The sequence below is a fragment of the Lutjanus erythropterus genome, chromosome 23, assembly GCF_056507025.1.
Source record: "Lutjanus erythropterus isolate fLutEry1 chromosome 23, fLutEry1.hap2, whole genome shotgun sequence".
Lineage (NCBI taxonomy): Eukaryota > Metazoa > Chordata > Actinopteri > Lutjaniformes > Lutjanidae > Lutjanus > Lutjanus erythropterus.
Window position 1 is genome coordinate 3,094,145 of NC_139339.1, and position 21,041 is coordinate 3,115,185.

The following is a 21,041-nucleotide window of genomic DNA, read 5'->3' on the forward strand; positions in this document are numbered from 1 at the left end:
GAAATGATTAATACACTGTTAAAAAAAAAAAAAAAGCAAAAATTTTAAAGGCAATGTACTGCAGTAGATTGTTGTTCTTCACATAAAAAGGAACAGAAAAACAGGAATGTAATCAGAATCACAAATACTTTATTGATCTCTGAGAAATTGTAGAATAGAATAGAATAGATAGAAATATATGTGTATACATAAGAATATAGAAATACAGAAGTTAAGAGAGAAATTCATCAGAGCTGTTGGTGGTACACAGGCTCCCTCTAGTGTTTTATGAAGGACCGTCCAAAGTATTCAATCATTCATTTTCTGTAACCGCTCTCAGGTAACACTGGGCGAGAGGCGGGGTACAAAGTATATATTTTTTAATTATTTAATTAATTTTAAAACATCATATACTATCATACTGTACTGAAAATTAATGCTTCCCGAAATATTAATCCTCTTGTATAACAAGGAGACAAAAACTTGAGTTGCACAAGTAAAGCACAATGAAATTGACATAAAAATGAAAAAAAAATGTTAAAAAATATTTTTCAAAAAATGTATATATGTAATATAAAGGTGTGTATTTTTTAACCACATATAACTTTTTTTTTTTTTTTAACTCAGGACCTTCTTGCTGTGAGGCAGCAGTGCTGCTCCATATACAGACAGAGATAATAAACTAAATCAAACCTTTAACATCAACCTTTATACAGACATTGTTAATTCAGTTGTTGGTATCGCTGGTACAAATAAAATACTCCCCTTCTCTTTCCTGGTTCTCTTTCCTGGTTATTCCAGATGTGGAGTCTGTTGTTTCCTCCTCCTGAGACTCTCTCTACTGATCTGCACTCTGTTCATCTTCACCTGTTGTTCTCTGGTTCTCCGGTTCCATATTTTGTCAAGGCAGTGTGGACAACTCTGGACCATCTGTTCCTTTTGCCTATGTGCCAAAAGAAGGAGAATCTGTTCAAACTCTGTGTTCCTTAAGTTTTTGTTCTTCTTATAACAGGAAACATGAAAAACAAAAAACAGCAGATGGTTGACTTGAAAATATTACATTAAAATGAAAGGACACGTTTACTTGCATTACAGGTCTGATCACCTTCAACTAAAACATAAGACACAAATCAAACTACTGGTGTTCATTTATTTTTCCTCTTCATCTTTGAAACCAAATTACAGATGTTCAGTTTTCCTGCACTCCAGTGGAAACACTGACAGCTGTGCTGAATGGTGTCTGAGCTACAAGTTATCCAGGACTCCATGATGAGGTTTACACCTATGCACCACATTTTATAATTACATTTACATTTTGCTTACTGTATTTTATGACCATGTTAATATTAATTCATGACTTTTGTGCTATGAGCTACTGATGCTTTTGAATTAACCACCACATGTAACTACAATTAAGAGCTCTGACAATATCTTGAAAGTTCTTCTGATGATTCCATTGTTGCACAGTTTAGCATTGCCCCTTTGGTTTTTATCGTCTACTCATATCTATTTGTTGACATGTTTTTCACCTCCAACAGGAAGATGTGCTTCATCAGTTTAACTCAGAGTGTCGACCTCATGAAGCAGGGATCTGCATCTGCAGTACTCGCTTCAAGGTGTGTCTTGATACAGACTTTTCTTCAGTCAAGAGGCTATAAAACGCTGCTTAACCACATTATTTCCCATAAATTCTTCACAATACAGGTTCCATGACATTTTGTTATATAAAAGCTTTTACAATGAAGCAGAAATCAGGAAATATTGGGTTTTCATCAACAGTAACCATCTGCTGAAAGTGAACATGGAAGAGTAAAATAAAGCAGATACCTTCAAATACAAACAGCGACACAGGATAGAAACTAAACTTCAAAGCTTCTTTGCTCTGCAGCGCATGTCACAAAGAAGAAAGGAAGGCCGCCATTTTCTTGTTTAGCAGGGTGACAAGTCCCTGTCTAATATTTGATCGGTTGACTGAAAAAGTGTTTTCTGACAAACTGAAAAGAAACGGTCAGAGCATCGCCTTTTCTATAGGAACCCTGACCTTATTGATTCAGTGAAATCTCTGTCACAAATTATATTATTACGTATCCTTGAACATATTTAGGTGGTTGTACAGAAATCCTGCTGCTTTCTTAGGCCTCATGTCCACATCATGTTTTTTTCTGAGTTTTTTCAGTTTGTCACAATAAGAAGAGGGCGTCTGTGTCCACCTGTAATAATTTTTTAAAAAAGGGGTTGATGTACATGAATATGTGACTTACATTTTCTGATCACGAAATAGACTAGCACTATGACACAGAGAGCAACACAGCTGATGATGATCGGCAGCACCAAAGAAGAGGAATCTGAAATGACAAAACACAAAATGATTTCCCTTTTTTATTAAACTACTTCTCAACTAAACTTTAAAATCAATACAGTTACATTGTGTGTAATTTATTTAGAACCTGTCTTCTACCTGGAACATGGATCTGTGTCTCTCTGGTCTGTTTGATGTTCTTCTGTTGGACTCTACAGGTGAAGGTGTTGCTGTATCTCCTCTCCACAGTCAGTCTGCTGCTGACAGTATAGAGACCATCAGGACCTCTGACTGTCTCTGCAGGTCCAACAGAGATTAGGTTTCCCCCACCGTCCAGCCACGACACCTCAGGTTCTGGATTCCAGCCTTCAGATTTGCAGTGTAAAATTGCCTTTGCTTTATTTTTAGAGACGATCTCTATGTGAGGCGTGGAGACGACACCTGATGATGAACAGTTCATTTAGATCAAACACTTCAGCAAATAACAAACTGATCTGTGTTTGTGTCTTTGGTCATCTCTAATGAAGCTTCATAACAACAGCGAGACATCTTAAAAACAAGATTTTATCCATTTATCCAGCTCCTCTACATCTTAAAAGAATCCAGAGTGAGGACCTTCATCTCTGGACCAGTTCTGATGGTTCTCCAGGCTACTGAACCTCGACATTATTCGAGTAGAACAGTTCTTTTAGATAGACTTCACAATCTGGTCGGCCCTTCCAGTACTGTGTTAAACTGGTTTAAATCTTATCTTACCAACACAGAATTTCATGTAACCATGGATTCAAGTTCATCATAAAGCTATAAAACAGACTGTGGTGTCCCTGAAGGTTCAATTTTAGGTCCAACGATTTTTAATCTTTAAATGTCGCCACCTGGAAACGTCATCAGGAGACACAGCATGAATTTCCACAGTTATGCTGATGATGATACACAGCTGCACACCAAAGTGTCACCTTTTATGTTTTTTTGTGGTCAATGTTGATTTTATGTTTTGTTTTTCAAGTGTTCATCTCCTTCCTGATTTTTCTGTGTTTTCTTGTATCACTGTTCTTTACTGTTAATGTACAGTTAATAACTGTTAATGCACAGTTAATAACTGCTAATGCACAGTTAATATCTGTCAATGCACAGTTAATAACTGCTAATGCACAGTTAATAACTGTTAATGCACAGTTAATAACTGTTAATGCACAGTTAATAACTGTTAATGCACAGTTGTGTTACTGCTCTTCACAGTGAGCAGAAATGTGTCATTCATCATCTTTGTGCTTGAAGCAGTGAATCTGACTTACCAACAGTGAGCTGGACAGAAGCTTCCTTCTGCATCAATGGAAGGATGCAAAAGTATTTTCCTTCATCAGAGAGTTTCACGTTGAAGATTTTCAGGGAGACGTTTCCATTCTTCAGTTCATCCACAAACAGTTTTGTGTGAGAATTATAAGACGGATTTGTGCCATTTTTCACCAGTTGTCCATCTTCGTAAACGTGGACATAAACTGAGTCCAAACCAGGTTTGATCCACACCACCGTCTCAGAACTGACACTGATGGGAGGTTGAAGGTGACATGGCAGAATGACATCATCACCAGCCAGGGCTACGATTGGTTGATCTGAACAAATCAGCTCTGACCCCACTATAAGGAAAACAAAAGGAAAAACAAGAAACCATAGAAAAAGTTATAAATGATGTCAAATTGAATTAATGAATTTTACATTCTAAAAATAATTAAATAAAGTCATTTTTTAAAATTACAAACATCTGACTCATCACATTTTGAGCTTCAAGTAAATATTCAGGGCTGCATGTAGAGTTTTTTCATAATATTTGGGGCATTCCCCCCAAATCTCAGCCATGTTTTATGTTCGGTGCTAATTATCATTTTCTTTTAAAAAGTAAAAACACACTGACACATTAAACTCAGATAGATGTTGGAAAGGAGAGCAGTGACCTCTAAGTCAACACTACTGACTGCAGCATGGAGGACTGGGGTTTGATTCCTGCTCAAGGTAATTCCATCAATCCAGTGCAGAACCTTAGACAAGATCCTTGGTGCTGTTAGCCTACTTCAGACATTCCTTCTTGACATTTTGTGAGTTTATTTTGTTTATTTATTAAAGTGAAAATGCTTTCATACATCTTTCATCTGAAACTATGAAGGGATGGACTATCGCCTCCTGACAGGACAGGCCGGGGCAAACTGGTTAGCATGCTAACTTCACTTTGCAGCACATTTTTAGTTCTTTAAAAGAAACATTTTAAATTTAAAGGTTTTAATGTTAACATTTTTATGCAAACAAATATTTTTTTTAAAAAATAGATCCACTGAGTTTTTAGGATAGAAGTTTCCTCATATTTCTTTCTTTTAAATTGTGAATTAATCATCCTGAAAATATAACGCCTCCTATGAAAATAGGGTGAAGGGCTGTGTTTTTCTGGTGCTTTCTCTCTTTCTTTCATGAGTAAATGAAAATCAACTGCTTTATAACTCAGTGTAGAAACATTCAGGGCCGACAGAGCAGCAGCAGAAACTGTGTGTCAGCCGCTCTGTCGGCTCTTGGTTCATTTCCTGAAAACTCAGTGTGAACAGAAATCAAACCAGAAGCAAAATGCAGCAATGGATCGTTTTTTCTTTTTGGTCAGACGAAATGAACTGAATGCACCCTCAGTTTTGAGTTGAATTATTACAATGTCACTGATTTTATTGAACTCTTCTGACCAAAATTATAAAGGCAGGATTGGATTTGTTTGGGTTTTTTTCTATTTCTTTTTGGTCAGAAGAGTTGATTATTCTGTTTTCCAACACAATAATGTGTTTCTGGAGTGTTTTGTGTAGAAATTACCTCCAAAGGACAGTATAGAGAGACAGATAGTGACGTGTTGGATCATTGGATGAAGCATCTTGAACTCCTGAAAATATAAACAAATAAAAAAGGCTTAGTCTGGTAGTTTTCATGAAAAATACACAAATAAAACACGTCTTTAATCAGAAATGATTGAGTTAATGTTGGTTTCTACTTGGTTTCACCATCTCTTTTCAAGGTAAATGATAAATAATATAAAATTATCTACAAAGATTATGAATTAACTGAATTTAACACTCAAGTTTTACTTTAAAACACAATTCTTACCTTCAGCACGGAGGATATAAACTGCTGTCTTGTTACTCGTTACTCTTTTTAAAAAAAAATAAAAAATAAAAAATAAGTCCTAGTGGCAGCAGGACTTAATTTGTGTTGTCCTAAGTTAGGATAACAAACTAATATCTATTTTTTAACTTAAACCTCTTTAGGTTTATGAGCTCTGATACACGCTTTTATATATCAAAGCCCACTGAAACAAGCATGACAGTGTAAATGAGGAAATGACGTGAAGAAATAAAGCAGAGGTTGGTTAGACAGGCGCTCCAGGCTCTGCAGGACGGCGACTGTAAAAAGAAAGACTCACAGTCTGTAGATGAAAACCTGCCAGCGAGCAGGTAAACTTCACAGAGTCTCAGAATTTCATTTATCTCTCTTTCTTAAACAGAAAACCCAGAGTCTCCCTCATCACAGGCTTAACAAACTCAAAGTTTTCACTAACCCTGCTTTCTGAAATAGGAGCCTCAGTCACCGTCTCTTCTCTCTCATCAACTTTTCTGTCAGTTGATTTATATAATAAAGTAAAAAAAAGCCCCAGAAAATATCATCAGAGTGACAGAGGCTGAACTCAACATCATCTGGACCTCCTGTACACAGACTTCTTCTTAAAACTTTAAAACACACTTTTGTCATATTGTCAAGAATGTCGTTATTGCAGATTATCCTAAAATAATAACATTATTTTAAGATCCAGATGGCCCCTAATATATTCATTGATTTAGTTCTCATGTTGTTTCCTCTGAGATGAATGTGATTTTAATTCAACTGCGCAATTCAACATGTTTCCTGTGAGAACAAACAACAAACCAGGAAGAACAGATAACAGTCAGCCTGTTCAAACTCACATAAGAGACACACAGTGTTATAAACAGATGTGTACTTTTACCTTAAATATGTTTGTCTCCTTGTCGCGTTTTGAATCCAAAATATTCTCTGAAATATTCTCTGGACGTTTCAGGTGACTATTGGCACGAAGCAGAAGTTAAAAGAAATGGTGCATCAGCTCATCGGTTCAGGTCTTTTTAACTTTCAGTTTTATGTGTAGACACACACACACAGGTACTTCCTGGGGAGCTTTATTTTCTGGTGCACACCACCACTAAAACATGTCACATGTATGAGACATGCTCTGATCTGAACTTTTCATTCATTCTCTTAGATTTTACAGCTCTTATTATCAAAGACAAACTTAAATATAACTTATTCAATTTATTGAGCATAAAGCAGGATGTGACTTCAGTATCAGAAATAATTCTAACAGTAATGTTGTAGCTATTTAATTAGTTTGATTATTATTAGTTATTTTTGTATTTATTTGTATTTTTTGTTGCAGTCACTGGAGGCACTAAGCACCAGTTCAGGTAATAATCATAGAGGTACCATAGGTAGGTGGGTTAGATCAGGTCATGCACCAGGAAGGGAGATGTTTTTTTTACCAGAGCAAGAGAGAAGCAACATGTGAGATCATGTATGTTTGCTTTTGACTTGAAATAAATGACCTTAAACGTGGATCTCATTTCTTTATTGCCAGAGTACAGCCCAACTATGTGCATGGTGCGTCAGTGGCCTTTTGCTGCGTGTTTTGATTTTTTTTAATTAGCTCTTTTTCAACAATTAGCCACTACGAGTAATGTTACAATAACTGTAACAGTTATTCCATAACATGTCTTCAGCCTTGTGTGTTAAATGTTTGTGTGCTCCTGTGATGCAGCTCCTGCAGACTCTTGTCGCTTGCTTTGTATCTCTGACATGTTCACCTGTCAGCCTCCTCCTTCTTCTCCTCCAGATCTACTTCCCCATGACTCCCTCATCAAACTGAGCCAACCTGAAGGACAACAGTTCGGTGCAGCTCACAAAGAGCTCCAAATAAATGCAGAGGAGTGAGAGCTGCAGGACGTCACCCAAAGTTTAAAGCACATAAAAGCCCAAAAGTACTTGAAGCACCAGTTGATGCTCCCATGGTGCACTTCAGGCATCAAATTTGAAAAACCAACACCATAGAAAATGTCAATCAGTGTTTCCCAAAGCCTGAGATGACCCAAAGATATTCAGTTTACTGTCAGAAAGAAGTAATGAAACCAAAAAATATGCACATTTTAAGATTTTTTTTCTCTCTTGATTAATCTCATATCGATTAATCGATTATCAAAATAGTTGACGATTAATTTAATAATCTATTAATCATTGCAGCTTTGTATCAAGCAGCCAGGATAACTTAGTTGTAAAAATAAATTTGAGAACAGTTTGAGAACTTTTTAAAGTAATATTGGACCGATTTCTAAACTTGCTGTCTCCACTAGTCACTTAGAAAAACATGAGAAAATAAAGGCGCAGGTTGAAAAATACCAAAGTTACCCTTTAATGAGAAGCAGTGCGAGATTGATCAATTCTGGAATCAATGTATCAGCATCAAATCTCATCAGCTCCACATTTCAGTCTGTGTCATTTTCATTCCTTTCTGGACATTTTGCGTGAGTCCCAAATGTTCTGGGGCCGCATGTTGGTCCAGATCACCTGATTGTGCGGTACATCATGAAGTCGACCGTGGTGCATCGTGGGAACTTGCCGATGGAGCTCTCCTCCACCGGCGTGTAGACTTTGATCTGCCGCATGTGCGTGTCTCTGCCATTCTGGTGGTTGGCGAGCACCGCGATCTGGATCATGAAGGTGCTGATTGGCTCGTTTGTTCGCTAAAACACAAACAAACAAACAAACAAGCAAACAAACACTTTAGTCGTTGGCAACTCTTCCTTAATGGGTTTTTAATGCATGGCGATGTAGGCATCAAATTCTGAATGAGTGAACATTTACAAAAAAAACAATAAAGTTTATCTGTTTGAACATTAAACATATTCTCTTTGTGCTTTATTCAATCAAATACAAGTTGAAAAAGGGTTGAATTGGGGTTGTAGTAAAGAATCATTCATAATAACTTAAAGACGTATGGACACAAACTTTCAAAGGCTTTTCAACCACTAGCAGCTCTAAGGACGATTTGTTAAAGTGAAATAAAGACATGAGTTTCTTACCTGATTCATTAGAGAGATGTGAATCCAACCACTGGGCTCCACCATCTCTAACTGCTGCAGAGAGGAAGAGGAGGAGGAGGATGATGATGGTGAGAAGGAAGTAGACCATTTAAGTGGTGATAAAACTCTGTTGTAATGGTTTAAAGAGTTGTTACCCTGATCTCCTGCAAGTTGTGGAAGTTGTTGCCCACTCTGACCGAGATCTTACTGGGCGTGTAGCTCTCATCTGATTTATAATCAGCATAAATACACAACATCTTCACTGTGGTTCTCCTCCTGAACAAAACAAACACAATAATCAGTGACAATAAACACACAAACACACACACAGGTAAACATTTAAAACGAGTATAGCAACTGAAGCATCAAAATAATACAAATGATTAAACACATGCATATCATCTTCCAATAATCTCTGAGATACAGGTCCATGAAGAGAAAAGTTTCAGAAAGAGTTCCAAAGAAAATATAGTACATTTCCAAAATATCCCAGAAATCCCAGTACCGAAGGAACAAAGCTCCTTTGTACCTGAACTGTATGTTGACTAAGTGAGGCTGGGATCCGTCTGACTGCCAGTAAGTCTCCAGGTTGTCATCCCTCAGCTGATCCACTCCAAAACCTGGACACGGGAGGAGGAACAGAGTTCAAATGACATCGGATTAGATTTGTCACTTTGTACACTCACATACACACAGACACACACAGCAGACTGTGCACTGGATTTAGGGCTGACCGGGTTTACAGGAGGAGAGGGACCACACCGCCTGAGAGCCGATCTCCCGAACCGTCCCCGTCCGCTCCAGCTGCTTCGGGTCGGCGCCGGGTGGTGTCTTGCTCGGCGTGGCCATCCTTTAACTACAGAGAGAAACAAAAAAAAAAAAAACACTAGCTGGAGATTTTTCTTGGAAGCCAGCAAGGTTACACCACACACCTTTCAACTTTCTAACATTTTAATGTTTGCTTTTATATTAGTGGATGAAAATTAATGACAGAATCTAAATGGAAAGCTTATGAAAATTAATTAATTCTGCATATAGGTGACACATTAGTTGCATCTCATTTGGCTAACAGTTACATTATTTGTCTAATTTGTGGTTAATACCCTAGAATAGAAACATATACACCAATCAGCCACAACAATTAAAACCACCTGCCTAATATTGTAAGACTTTTTCAGTCCCCCCAGCAGCTCTTCTGTGGGATTGGACCAGAGTGGACATACAGCAGTGAGACTTTTGATTGGTACTAACAACTGAATACTGGGAACATCCCACAAGAGCTGCCATTTTAGAGATGCTCTGACCCAGTCCTCTGGTCATCACAATTTGGCCCTTGTCAAAGTCATTTGGATCCCAACACTGTCCATTTTTCCTGCTTCCAATTCATCGGCTCCATGAACGGACTATTTGACCGTATAAATACAAGAAGAAATAGAAAATAATACAAGGTGTGAGAAATAATGCTGTCTGTGTTGCACAGTTGAGTTAGGCCACCAAAAAAGCACTATCAAACACACTGATTAATTAAACTGTATTTCAGAGTTGACATAACGTTTCAATAATAAGTCGTTAATTATTTTCTGACATTCATGAAATGTCAATACGCAGAAACAAACGTTTTAATGGAGTTTGGTGTGGAGATCCAGCTAGCTGCTAGCAGCTAATATTACTGCACTGAAAACTCCTTCAGCCCCTTTTAAACTTATTTTACGACAGAAATATAAGTCAAACTTACAAGTATGTTTGGTAAAAGTCTCCGATATGTTGTCTCAGTGCATCGGGTGAGGCTATTTGGCACGTATAACGTTTAAATCCGCTTTGTTTTGCAACAGCCACTTCGAATCTCCCACTTTACTGTGTCCTCGTCGCTTCCAAGTGACGTCACCAACAGCGTCGCACGCTGCGTGCGTCTCTCCCGCCATCTTTCCAGCCGGCTTCCAGGAGAGGAACACGTTGCTGTAAAAAAGAAGTTTCACCCCCGCTTATTTGTTTCTAAACGTCGTTTCTCGTCAATTTTCTTCGAAGCCGGGGAACGGGAGCCGAAGAGGGGTGAGTTTTTAATTTACCGCTCCGCATTTTGTTCATTTTTAGGGGTTTATTGCCAGAAAATCGAGCGCTGTTCCCCCACGGAGCAGCTGTCAAAGTGCGGGGCCTCTGCTAATGTCGTAGAATGTGAAGCTAATCGTTAGCTTCACTGTTAGTAGCATTTAATGCCTGTTCTTAACGGTCCAATCTAGCATACCGTGTCGCCGATTAACCGATCTGAGCACACAAGTTGAATTTATCGATAGTTTGATGGTGTAGTTTTTAACGCAGCTACTGATATTGGCACAGTGGCCCAAAATGATTACGTTTTCTCTTGTAGCGATTGGATGGTACACCAAATTCAGTTCAATAATTTGCAAATTGAAGGTTATATTGCTCATGAACGAAAGTATACGGAAGTAAAGTCATGTTGTAAGATGTTTTGTAAGTCGTCACGATTGATTGATTAATTCGGCATATGGATGAGTCACTGATCCTGAGGTTATTTAAGGATAAATCCAACTTTGGTGCTGCACGCCACCGCCCGTCACGTTGCGTTTCTGCGTTGGGATTTATATGAGAGAATAACGCACTAACCGAATATACAACCTATGTTTTTATTCCTGTATGGTGTGCTTTGGCTTACATGTATATCGCATCGAAAAGGTGCACACCACTGGATAGTTAAAGGCCTTAAATCACCTGGTACCAGTCATGTAGTCAGTGGTGAGGTAACAATAAAAGGCCAGACTTTCTAAATGGAGTCTGGTGTGAGTCACTCTTCCTACAAAAAGACTGCGAAGCGCAAACAGGACCGGCTTGCAGCACCTTTATTTCCGTCAATTCACCCTCCTAAGGCCTGAAATGAAAATCCACGCAAGAAGAAATCCAGAAAACTTTAAATTTGGATCCAGTCAGGACCAGGTAGAGGCTGGTTTAGGGGCTGTGGTGGTAGATGTAAGGCAGCCCATTGTTAAAACCAAAGGCTTTTTGTTCAGAATTGAATGTGTTGCTTCAGCAGAGTGAACACAGGTTCGAGCCTGACCCCTGTCCCCTACATTTAAATATCATCTGTTAGCTCTGGTACCTGAATATCGCCATCAGCTGTCTATATATCTTTTCAATAAAGTGAATGTAATGGTTATGTGTGTTGGATGAAATTTCTTTAAAACGATAGTTCAGATTATTTGAAGTGGGGTTTTACAAGATACTTATTGATCATAGTGTATTTCTTAGTAGGAGAACCGGTGGAGGAAGCTGAGCGATGTGCTGCTGTGGACAGAGTCAGCAGGAAAATGTATCATAGTCACTGAAAAATTCCACATCAGTTTAAGTGTACACTGTATTTAGAGCATTTTCACCACTTTACCTTGCTGTCAGACAGCCTTTTCTGACAGGAAACTGATGTAAATATAAACCAAATATGTCTCTCTGTAAACCAACCAAACCCCATAGGCAAAATCAATAATTTTACCTCTCAGAAGAAAGCAGTTGCTGGTCTACTGCTGCCTTGGCCTGTTAGTTTGTTTGCGTTATTGTGTGACTTAAGCATTTTAAAAAGATGGCTCTGATTCACTGTTCACACAATAAAACAAACACACTAACTGATTGAGGCAGCAGTAGAACAGAAACTTGTGTGTTCTGCAAAGTAAAATTTATGTTTTTCTGTCAGGACTTTGGTTGGTACAGAGAGGACAACATTTGGCTTATATAACTGTATATTTCTGTCCAAAAAAAAAACACGGCCTGGTTGCCAGGTAAATTGGTGAAAATATTCAAAATATAGCATACATTTAAACCGATAGATTTTTTTTTTGTTGCTGTCTAAAAAATACATTTTGCTGCTGAACCGTTCCACAGCAGTACATGGCTTAGTTTCTGTGTAGAGCTGCAATGATTAGTCAATCTAAAGAAAAATGCGTGCCATCTGTTTTGGTAATTGATTTATTGTTTCAGTCATTTTTCAAGCCAAAAAGTCAGACATTTAATGTTTCCAGCCATTTAAATGTAAGAATTTGTTGCTTTTCTCAGTTATTTATGATTGTAAATGAAGAGTCTTTGGGTTTTGGACTGTTGGCTGGACAAAAGAAGTAGTCAGATTCGAAGACGTCACTTTGGGCTCTTGGAAATAATGATGAGCATTTTTCGCAGTTAAAAAATAATAAGCTAAATGAGTACTTGTGAGAATAATAAGCAGATCAATCAAACATTAGTTGCAGTCTTACTTCTGTGTTGGTTCTTCAAACTGGCTAGTAGGAAATACACCGACTCTGAATAAGTTGCTCTTTGAACTTTTTGACATCTCCAAATTTCTGCTTCTCTCCATCCACTTTTCTCCAGATCAATCATCCAAATAACTCATGTTGCCCCTCCGTTTCTCGTTCAGCTCCGCAGGTGCTAGCGTCCGTCATTCCAGCCCTCCATCATGGCGGATAAAAACACCAGGATCGCCATCGTCAACCATGACAAATGCAAACCGAAGAAATGCCGTCAGGAGTGCAAGAAGAGCTGCCCGGTGGTCCGCATGGGTGGGTGATCATGTAGCTGGTGACAGACTTAACTGTCTAAAAGTAGACTCGGCTTCAGCACCAAAAACTGACCGGTCTCCAAATGTGTGTGTTTGCAGGTAAGCTGTGTATCGAGGTGACTCCACAGAGTAAGATTGCCTGGATCTCAGAGTCTCTGTGTATAGGCTGCGGCATCTGCGTCAAGGTAACACCACCTGAAAACAGATCTCGGACTTAATTTTGTTAAGAAAATATAAATATTCTTGCACACATTGACAGAATCACTGCAGAGCCTTGAGTTTTGGTTTAAGTCCTGGTTTCCTGATGCTGTTTTGTCATCGCAGAAATGTCCGTTCGGAGCGTTGTCGATCGTCAACCTGCCCAGCAACCTGGAGAAGGAAACCACACACAGATACTGCGCCAACTCCTTCAAACTGCACCGGTAACGCTGCTTAAACTAAACGCTGCACTGTTTTCATGTGGTGCTCGAGCTCGAGCACGCTGTGATTGTTGAGAGCGAGCTTTGTTTATCGGGTTTTCTGATGAAAGTGACAACACTGAGGCGATTGTTGCAGCTTTTTGAAACACAGTTCAGTGATTTTCTTTGAGCTCGGATGAGGATTGAAGTGAGTTCAAGTCACAATTGAAGAACAATCACTTGTCAGTATTTTTGTCCAGATTGCATATTATTACCTTTTAGTGTTTTCTTTTCAACTTACAGTAAAACAAATCATGAGACAAATAACAAATAATTTCAGGTCCTCCACTGCTAAAACAGCTAAAAGTCCAATTATAAGGGCTTTAAATGAGAAGAGAAAAGCCTTTTTAAGGTTTTCAGGGTTGCCACAGGTCTGGAAAATACTTGAAAGTGTTTGGATTTAGTTTCCTGGAATGTTTGAGTTTGGCCTTTGTTCTCCATCATCACAACAATCACCTCTGACTTCATTTTTCTTCCATTTAACATAAAAAAAATCTCTGAATTCATAACAGGCAGAGCTACAACATGTTACATACAGATTCCTTGAAGAAATAGCCAGTAATGATCAGAGGCTTTTGTTGTCACTTTTCATTTTCTGAAGTATTTCATGTGGAAAAATGGTTGAAATTCATGTTTTCCAATATAGAAAACTTTAAAAACAATATCTTAGAGTGACTCATGAGTTTTGTTGCTGTTGGACAAACAGACCTCAGCATTCCTGTTATTTCTGCTTTAATAGAAACTCATGAGATTTGTGTCTGTCTGTCTGTAGGCTTCCCATCCCCAGGCCCGGTGAGGTGCTCGGGCTCGTGGGGACCAATGGTATCGGCAAGTCCACAGCTCTGAAGATCCTGGCTGGAAAACAGAAACCCAACCTGGGCAAATACGATGTGAGTGTCTCCTCCGGAAACACGAGCGCAGGGCGGCCATGTTTAAACTGCCGCTGTGCCGATGAGATAAAACGTGGGCGTAGCTGCTCACAGCTGCCACTTTGTCTCCTGATCAACAACTGAAACGAGTCTTTACTCCTCTTGATTCACTGTTTTCTGAAAAACCCTCGATAAAGTAAAGCTTTTAGAATATCTTAACAATCAAAGCTACTCCTTAGTTTTTTAGTTCACAAATCACGGCTGGAGTTTCACAGGAAAACAGTGTTGAATAATCTCCCAAACAATGGAAGTGAACGGTGACCAGTTTTCAGATGTAAAGAATTGGGAAAAAAAAGAGGGTCTAAGTTGCAGAATTATTTCACCAAACTGGGACGAGCAGTTTTCATTATTTTATAGATATTTCAGCACTAAATTGAACATGAATGTTAACTTAAGTTTTTGTTATTTTATAACTGCTAATAAATTTAAAAAAAATGTAAAGGGGCAGGTAAAATTTCACTTTACCGTCTCTGATGTTTCATGTGTTCTGTTTGTTTATGTGCATTTTTTCCTTCTTTTCCCAGAATCCTCCAGACTGGCAGGAGATCTTGACCTACTTCAGAGGGTCTGAGCTGCAGAATTATTTCACCAAAATCCTGGAGGACGACCTGCGGGCCATCGTCAAACCGCAGTACGTCGACCAGATCCCAAAGACTGTCAAGGTAAAGAAACACATCGAGGCGCCGTGATTTTTAAACCAGAGGTCTGAAACCTGCGACTCCTCAGCTTCTCTCCACTGACTCCCTGTGGCAAAAAAAAAAATAAAAATATGGAAATGAATCATAATTTATCGTTGTTGTAGGTCTACACTGTAAAAAGAAAAAAGTTGAGGAAACTCACGAGATTTACTAACTACTAATGTTTTGTTGAGATTTTACTTTTCTTCTTTAGATAAACTTCAATCTTGACTAGCGATTATTTTCAGTCGATTAATTAGTTGGTTAATTCTTGATTAATAGTTGTTTATCTTAAAATGTCAGACAATGCTGGAAAATGTTGATCAGTGATTACAAGAGTCCAAGATGACATCCTCAGATGTCTTGTTTTGTCCACAACCCAAAGATATTCAGTTTACTGTCATGATTATAAAAGATGATTATTGATTATAAAAGGTTGATGAGCTGCTTTAAAGTGTCTGATTGGCTGTAATTCTCCATGTCTACCTGCAGGGGTCAGTAGGGGCCATCCTGAGCAGGAAAGACGACACAGACTCACAGGACCTCGTCTGTCAACAGCTCGGTAAAAACACACAACACATAAATATACTATCAAACTTTTTTTTGTTTTTTTAAGTCACTTTTGTTTCAAAACTCTCCATGTCTGCATTGTGATTGGTTGTTTTTTTTTGTGTGTGTTTGTCTTGTTGCCGGGCAGATCTGAGTCACCTGCGAGAGAGAAACGTGGAGGATCTGTCCGGAGGGGAGCTGCAGAGGTTCGCCTGCGCCGTCGTCTGCATCCAGAGAGCCGACATGTGAGGAAACAACCCGCCATTGATTACTTATCATTATTATTATTATTATTGTTGTTGTTGTTGTTGTTGTTGTTGTTTGAACTTTGACCTGAAACTTTTCTGTTTCTCTGCTGCAGTTTTATGTTTGATGAACCGTCCAGTTATCTGGATGTGAAACAGAGGCTGAAGGCTGCCATCACCATCCGCTCTCTCATCACCCCGGACAGGTAAAAACTCTTCATTTAAAGGGACATTCTGTCATTTATTCCTCTTAAATCTCTTCTCAGTAGAGACTGGTGGATGATACAGAAGCCCCTTGTTGCTTCATGGGGATTTTATGTTGAACTCGTTAGCTGAGTAAACAGTGACGCCCAGTGGTAATATTTTTATTAGAGGTCCAGTTTGGCTTAATATTAATCTGCTTATAGAGCAAAAAAGCAAGAATTACCTGCTCATGTTCAGGGATTGTTCCAACTGAGAGAAAATAAATACAACTTTAGAGGAACCTTTATATTCAAAAAGCCTCCAGTACAAACAAACTTCACTGTGTTTTCAACAAAAACTGTTAGTCTGAAGAGCTAAAAACATGGAACTTTATCTAAACTAAAAACACACATCAGAACAAAATACTGAATGGCTGTAAGATGGACCAGTGGTTATTTTTGTTGTTGTTTGAAGGGGGTTGATTGGTTGAAGAGGAAGAGGAGTTGGCACGAGTTTTAAACGTCTTCTCATCCCTTTTGAACATAAATGGAATTTGAGTTGCACAGTTGTGACGTACTTATTGCGGATGATCTTTTTTGTTTTTGTTTTTATTGCTCTTATATTTTAATTTTAACTTAACATATTAAAAATCAGTGTGGTTTTGTAGTGATTCAGCTGGAACAAGGTGTCTCTGCTCTAAAACTACAAAACATCTTCTGTCACTGCTCTTCTGCAACTCCAGAGTTTCCCCTTTATGTTATTTTATTTTTTACAGTATAAATGAATCCCCCGCAGTCTTAAATCACTAATGTCTGTGGTGCTCACATCCTTCTTGAACTGTATCATGATCGTGCGTCGTGTATGTGTGTGTGTGTGTGTGTGTGTGTGTGTGTGTTCAGGTACATTATTGTGGTTGAGCACGACCTGAGTGTGTTGGACTACCTGTCTGACTTCATCTGCTGTCTGTACGGAGTCCCCAGCGCCTACGGAGTCGTCACTATGCCCTTCAGCGTCCGAGAGGGTAAAAACACAACCAGAGCTCAGACGTTGTCGTTCACCGAGGTTTGATTTCTGTCAGCAGTTTCATCCTGATTCTCTCTGTAACTTCAGGCATCAACATCTTCCTGGACGGTTACGTCCCCACGGAGAATCTCAGGTTTAGGGAGGCCTCGTTGGTCTTCAAGGTGGCTGAGACGGCCAATGAGGAGGAGGTGAAGAGACTCAGGCACTATCAGGTCTGTTTGTTAAGACTTCTGTCTTTATTTTCTATTTTCTTTCTCCTCGTCCTCTTCATCTTTTCTCCCTCAGTGTTCATCATCATCATGTGTTGTCTTGTGATGTTCTTTGTGTTTTGACTGTCCTCTGAGTTGATGTTTGGTTGTTTGTTTGTTTGTTTGTTTGTTGTTCAGTATCCAGAAATGGCGAAGACGATGGGCGAGTTCACGCTGCAGATCAAAGGAGGAGAGTTTACAGACTCCGAGATCATGGTGATGTTGGGAGAGAACGGTAAGCTGAACGTGTCAGAGCCAGTTTATTAGGTACACCTGCAGCAGTCTTCATTTTTTATCCCTCTAAAAGGTCACATTAAGAAATAAAGACCAGAGAAAAAATTCATTAATTTAACCTGAATTTAAAACAGTATTTAGCCAACTTCCTGACAAGCTAGCATGACGTGGTTCATAGCAACAGATTCAGCAAAATCCAAGTGCCAAGTGCAAAATCCAAATTTCAGTTTTTTGAAAAAACGTTATAATGAAGAGCTCGCTGTGCTCTCGTTCCAGCCTCTTTTCATTTATCTTTTTTTCCTTTCATGTGGGAAAATCGTGTTAAACAAAGTAGCAGAGTGTTTAATGCCTGAAAACACGTCTGCAGTGGAACTTTAATATATTTGTTGATGTTTGTGCGTCTGCAGGAACAGGGAAGACGACTTTTATCAGGATGTTGGCTGGAGGACTCAAAGCTGACGGGGGAGGTGAGTCACACACTGTTTTATTTTATCTTATATCTTTTTTCCTTTTATATGGTTTTAATTCTCATGTCGTATTATTTTACTGGTCAGTTGCTGATCTTAAAGTTTTTCATTTTGGTTTTAACTCACCTGCACTTTGTCTGTTTCAGGTGAAGTTCCCATCCTGAACGTCAGCTACAAGCCTCAGACCATCAGCCCCAAGTTCAAGGTCTGTAAAAAAAACACAGCAGAATTATCCTTTAAACAAGATTATTGTTAAAGTCTTTTCCTTTGATTAACCATCTTTTATTCAGAATCATCTGTCACAGGTGTAAATAGTCGTTATTGTCTGTTAATTTATGGTCTGTATCAGTGGTTCCCAGTCTTTCCTCCTTGATGTTAAAGTTGCTTCACGTGGTTTGAGTCTGTTTGTGTTTGTGTTTGTTTGTGCAGGGCAGCGTCAGAGCTCTGCTGCACGAGAAGATCAGAGACGCCTACACTCACCCACAGTTCATCACCGACGTCATGAAGCCCATGCAGATAGAGAGCATCATCGACCAGGATGTAAGACACACCTACATCTACACATCTATAGTGTTTAGCTTTCATGTAGGCCTTTTAATGTCTTAAATATTATTTTGACGGGTTTTAAAATTGCTAAAATTTCGAAGTTAACATTACTTATGAAGTTGAATTTATTTCAGTCTTGCTTTTCTTGCGTTGATCACAGAACCAACATGGAACCAGTAAAAGCTAAAGCAACCTGTACTTGTACTTTAAGACCTTTCTCACCTCCATACTGGTAAAAAAAAAAAAAGGTTCAGTCATAACGGTCTTAAGTTTTAAATTTGACTTGAAACCCTACGTTATTAATCAAGAGCAAAAAACAAAAATCAACCTACACTGCAGCCAGTTTGACCTGACCTCACGCCTGCTGCTCAGAACACTGAGGACAGACTGACTCCTCCTCTTCCTCTTCTTCGTCTCCCTCAGGTGCAGAACCTGTCTGGTGGTGAGCTGCAGAGAGTCGCTCTCACTCTGTGTTTGGGGAAACCAGCTGACGTTTATCTGATCGATGAACCTTCGGCCTACCTGGACTCCGAGCAGAGATTGATGGCTGCCAGGGTCATCAAGAGGTCACACAGTTTTCCTTTCCTTTTATTCTGCTTATTCATTTTTTATTTCTTTCATTCCTTTCCTACCAGTCTGAGAAAAATCTGTTCTTTTTTGTCCTTCTCTTCTCTTCTTCTTCATTTTTGTCTCGTGTCATTTTTCTCTCCTCCAGCTCTTAAATTCACCTCATTCCTTTCTGTTCTTGTAAATTTCCCTGCTGTAGGAATAATGGACTATCTCGTCTTCCTCACTTTGTTCTTCCTCCCTCCTGCTGTCTGTCTGACTCTGCTGTGTGTTCCTGTCTGCAGGTACATCCTCCACGCCAAGAAGACGGCGTTCGTGGTGGAGCACGACTTCATCATGGCGACCTACCTGGCCGACAGAGTCATCGTGTTCGACGGTATTCCCTCCAAGAAGACCTCGGCCAACACGTAAGATCAAGACAGACGTTTTAAAAACACTGTCACAACGTTAACTTGAACGCTCGCTCTGATGACGACGACGACGATGATGATTGTCCTCCTCTTCCTCCTCAGTCCTCAGAGTCTGCTGGCCGGCATGAACCGCTTCCTGTCTCTGTTGGAGATCACATTCAGAAGAGACCCGAACAACTTCAGACCACGAATCAACAAGCTCAACTCCATCAAGGTACAGACACACACGTTACCATGACGACAAGTAAACAAGGTCATTTGCATACTCATAGTGTGAAAACCGAATTTTCAGACTCTTAAATAGAAGTAGAAGAATAGAAATGAATGTGTCTGGAACAAAAGGACAGAACAAACGTCCAACAATCATTTATTCAAAACTGTCAAACGCTGACTTGAACCTTCAGTGACCTCTGCTGGTGACGTCAGGAACGACACAGACAGTTCAAACATATTGAGCTTTTCTGTGGGAAAGAAAATGTTTTCCTGTTTTATAATTAACAAGTAACAGTTAGGATATTAACATGGTATAACAGACCAAAAAAAAAGAATATATTTATGTAGAGTAGAAACTTAAATGTGAAGGTAAATAAAGACACATTAAGAACATCAGAAGAGAAATATCTAATTTTTTTCTAAATGAAATAATGCCTACATTTAGATGTAATATAACTCAGAAATATAAACTGGTCAGATTTTCTCAATGAATTAATGCCAACATTTATCTTTAATATAATTTTTTGGGTCATTTAGTGGTTTTTATGTCATTGACGTTGATTTAAAGTTTCTCACGACTCAAACAGGACTGTGATTGTTGCTGTTAACTTTTACTGATAAAGTTGTATTCAAAGAGACGCTGAACTTCGCCCTCTTTTCCCTCCAGGACACGGAACAGAAGAAGAGCGGAAACTATTTCTTCCTGGACGACTAAGACGACGTCCCGCGTGACCAACTGACCTCCTGCGACGCTCCGGGGGGCGTTCAGCACCTGCGAGCGTTCGCAGTCAGATCGCAGCCTCGACATTTACCACAAGTACAACCAGGCTGCGTTCACCAAAACAGCAGAATATGTTAAAACCATAAGAAAGAAATAAAAGAATATCCATCAGCCTTTGTGTACCGGGCTGCGTTCAGTAGCCAGCAATGTTGTGAACCGTTTCAAATAAAAAGTGCATTGCATTCTGTGTCAGTCAGCCTGAACATACTGGGCTGAATTCACAAGCCAGCGACATTGTGGAACATTAAGCAGCGTATTTTAACACTCATGCATTTACAACGAATGATAATAAACTGATGCTACCTGATCCGACTCCTCCTCCTCCTCTTCTGTTCATCATGTCTCTGACGGTCAGAACAGCTTCTGCAGCAGCAGGTATTTATTTTAACAAAATAATTAAAGGAAAATTTATAGTTCTGTAAGTCAACTGTTCGTACACATGATACGGTTACTTGGTGTATCCATCCATGCATATCACACATGACAAGACAGAAAATTATGTAAAAGACAG

At 39.1% G+C, this 21,041-nt stretch overlaps 3 protein-coding genes across 3 annotated transcripts; 1 reads left to right on the forward strand and 2 right to left on the reverse strand.

Annotated features, from left to right (window-relative positions):
* Positions 1 to 842: 842 nt before the first annotated feature.
* LOC146305367 (butyrophilin subfamily 3 member A2-like) lies at positions 843 to 5,329 on the reverse strand. The gene is made up of 4 exons (XM_084713085.1): positions 5,123 to 5,329; positions 3,574 to 3,915; positions 2,438 to 2,719; positions 843 to 922 (listed from the first exon to the last, which is right to left on the reverse strand). Exons 1-4 carry the CDS (start codon positions 5,178 to 5,180, stop codon positions 843 to 845), a joined length of 762 nt encoding a protein of 253 aa, XP_084569211.1. The 5' UTR covers positions 5,181 to 5,329.
* Positions 5,330 to 7,754: 2,425 nt separating this feature from the next.
* Positions 7,755 to 10,335, reverse strand: anapc10 (anaphase promoting complex subunit 10). Its single transcript, XM_084712922.1, has 6 exons — positions 10,184 to 10,335; positions 9,183 to 9,304; positions 8,978 to 9,068; positions 8,604 to 8,724; positions 8,449 to 8,502; positions 7,755 to 8,109 (listed from the first exon to the last, which is right to left on the reverse strand). The coding sequence occupies exons 2-6, from the start codon at positions 9,295 to 9,297 to the stop codon at positions 7,930 to 7,932; spliced, it is 561 nt and encodes a 186-aa protein (XP_084569048.1). The 5' UTR covers positions 9,298 to 9,304; positions 10,184 to 10,335; the 3' UTR covers positions 7,755 to 7,929.
* A 16-nt stretch (positions 10,336 to 10,351) lies between these two features.
* On the forward strand, positions 10,352 to 20,837 carry abce1 (ATP-binding cassette, sub-family E (OABP), member 1). Its single transcript, XM_084712774.1, has 19 exons — positions 10,352 to 10,497; positions 12,860 to 13,001; positions 13,100 to 13,185; positions 13,325 to 13,422; positions 14,231 to 14,348; positions 14,912 to 15,049; positions 15,557 to 15,626; positions 15,762 to 15,858; positions 15,975 to 16,064; positions 16,941 to 17,062; positions 17,152 to 17,276; positions 17,451 to 17,547; positions 17,954 to 18,013; positions 18,160 to 18,218; positions 18,443 to 18,553; positions 18,983 to 19,125; positions 19,411 to 19,533; positions 19,639 to 19,750; positions 20,417 to 20,837. Exons 2-19 carry the CDS (start codon positions 12,899 to 12,901, stop codon positions 20,462 to 20,464), a joined length of 1,800 nt encoding a protein of 599 aa, XP_084568900.1. The 5' UTR covers positions 10,352 to 10,497; positions 12,860 to 12,898; the 3' UTR covers positions 20,465 to 20,837.
* The last annotated feature ends 204 nt before the right edge of the window (positions 20,838 to 21,041 follow it).

What these genes read in the sequence shown, in the direction of transcription:
- LOC146305367 (XM_084713085.1), bottom strand. Translation starts at nt 5,180, where the DNA reads ATGCTTCATCCAATGATCCAACACGTCACTATCTGTCTCTCTATACTG. An exon ending in CTCTATACTGTCCTTTGGAG is followed by an intron (nt 3,916 to 5,122) that starts GTAATTTCTACA and finishes TTTTCCTTATAG; the next exon opens with TGGGGTCAGAGCTGATTTGT. An exon ending in GACACAGATCCATGTTCCAG is followed by an intron (nt 923 to 2,437) that starts GTAGAAGACAGG and finishes TTTGGCACATAG; the next exon opens with GCAAAAGGAACAGATGGTCC.
- anapc10 (XM_084712922.1), bottom strand. Translation starts at nt 9,297, where the DNA reads ATGGCCACGCCGAGCAAGACACCACCCGGCGCCGACCCGAAGCAGCTG. An exon ending in CCTCTCCTCCTGTAAACCCG is followed by an intron (nt 9,069 to 9,182) that starts GTCAGCCCTAAA and finishes TCCCGTGTCCAG; the next exon opens with GTTTTGGAGTGGATCAGCTG. An exon ending in ACATCTCTCTAATGAATCAG is followed by an intron (nt 8,110 to 8,448) that starts GTAAGAAACTCA and finishes TTTGTGTTTTAG; the next exon opens with CGAACAAACGAGCCAATCAG.
- abce1 (XM_084712774.1), top strand. Translation starts at nt 12,899, where the DNA reads ATGGCGGATAAAAACACCAGGATCGCCATCGTCAACCATGACAAATGC. An exon ending in GCTGCCAGGGTCATCAAGAG is followed by an intron (nt 19,126 to 19,410) that starts GTCACACAGTTT and finishes TCCTGTCTGCAG; the next exon opens with GTACATCCTCCACGCCAAGA. An exon ending in AAGAAGACCTCGGCCAACAC is followed by an intron (nt 19,534 to 19,638) that starts GTAAGATCAAGA and finishes CTTCCTCCTCAG; the next exon opens with TCCTCAGAGTCTGCTGGCCG.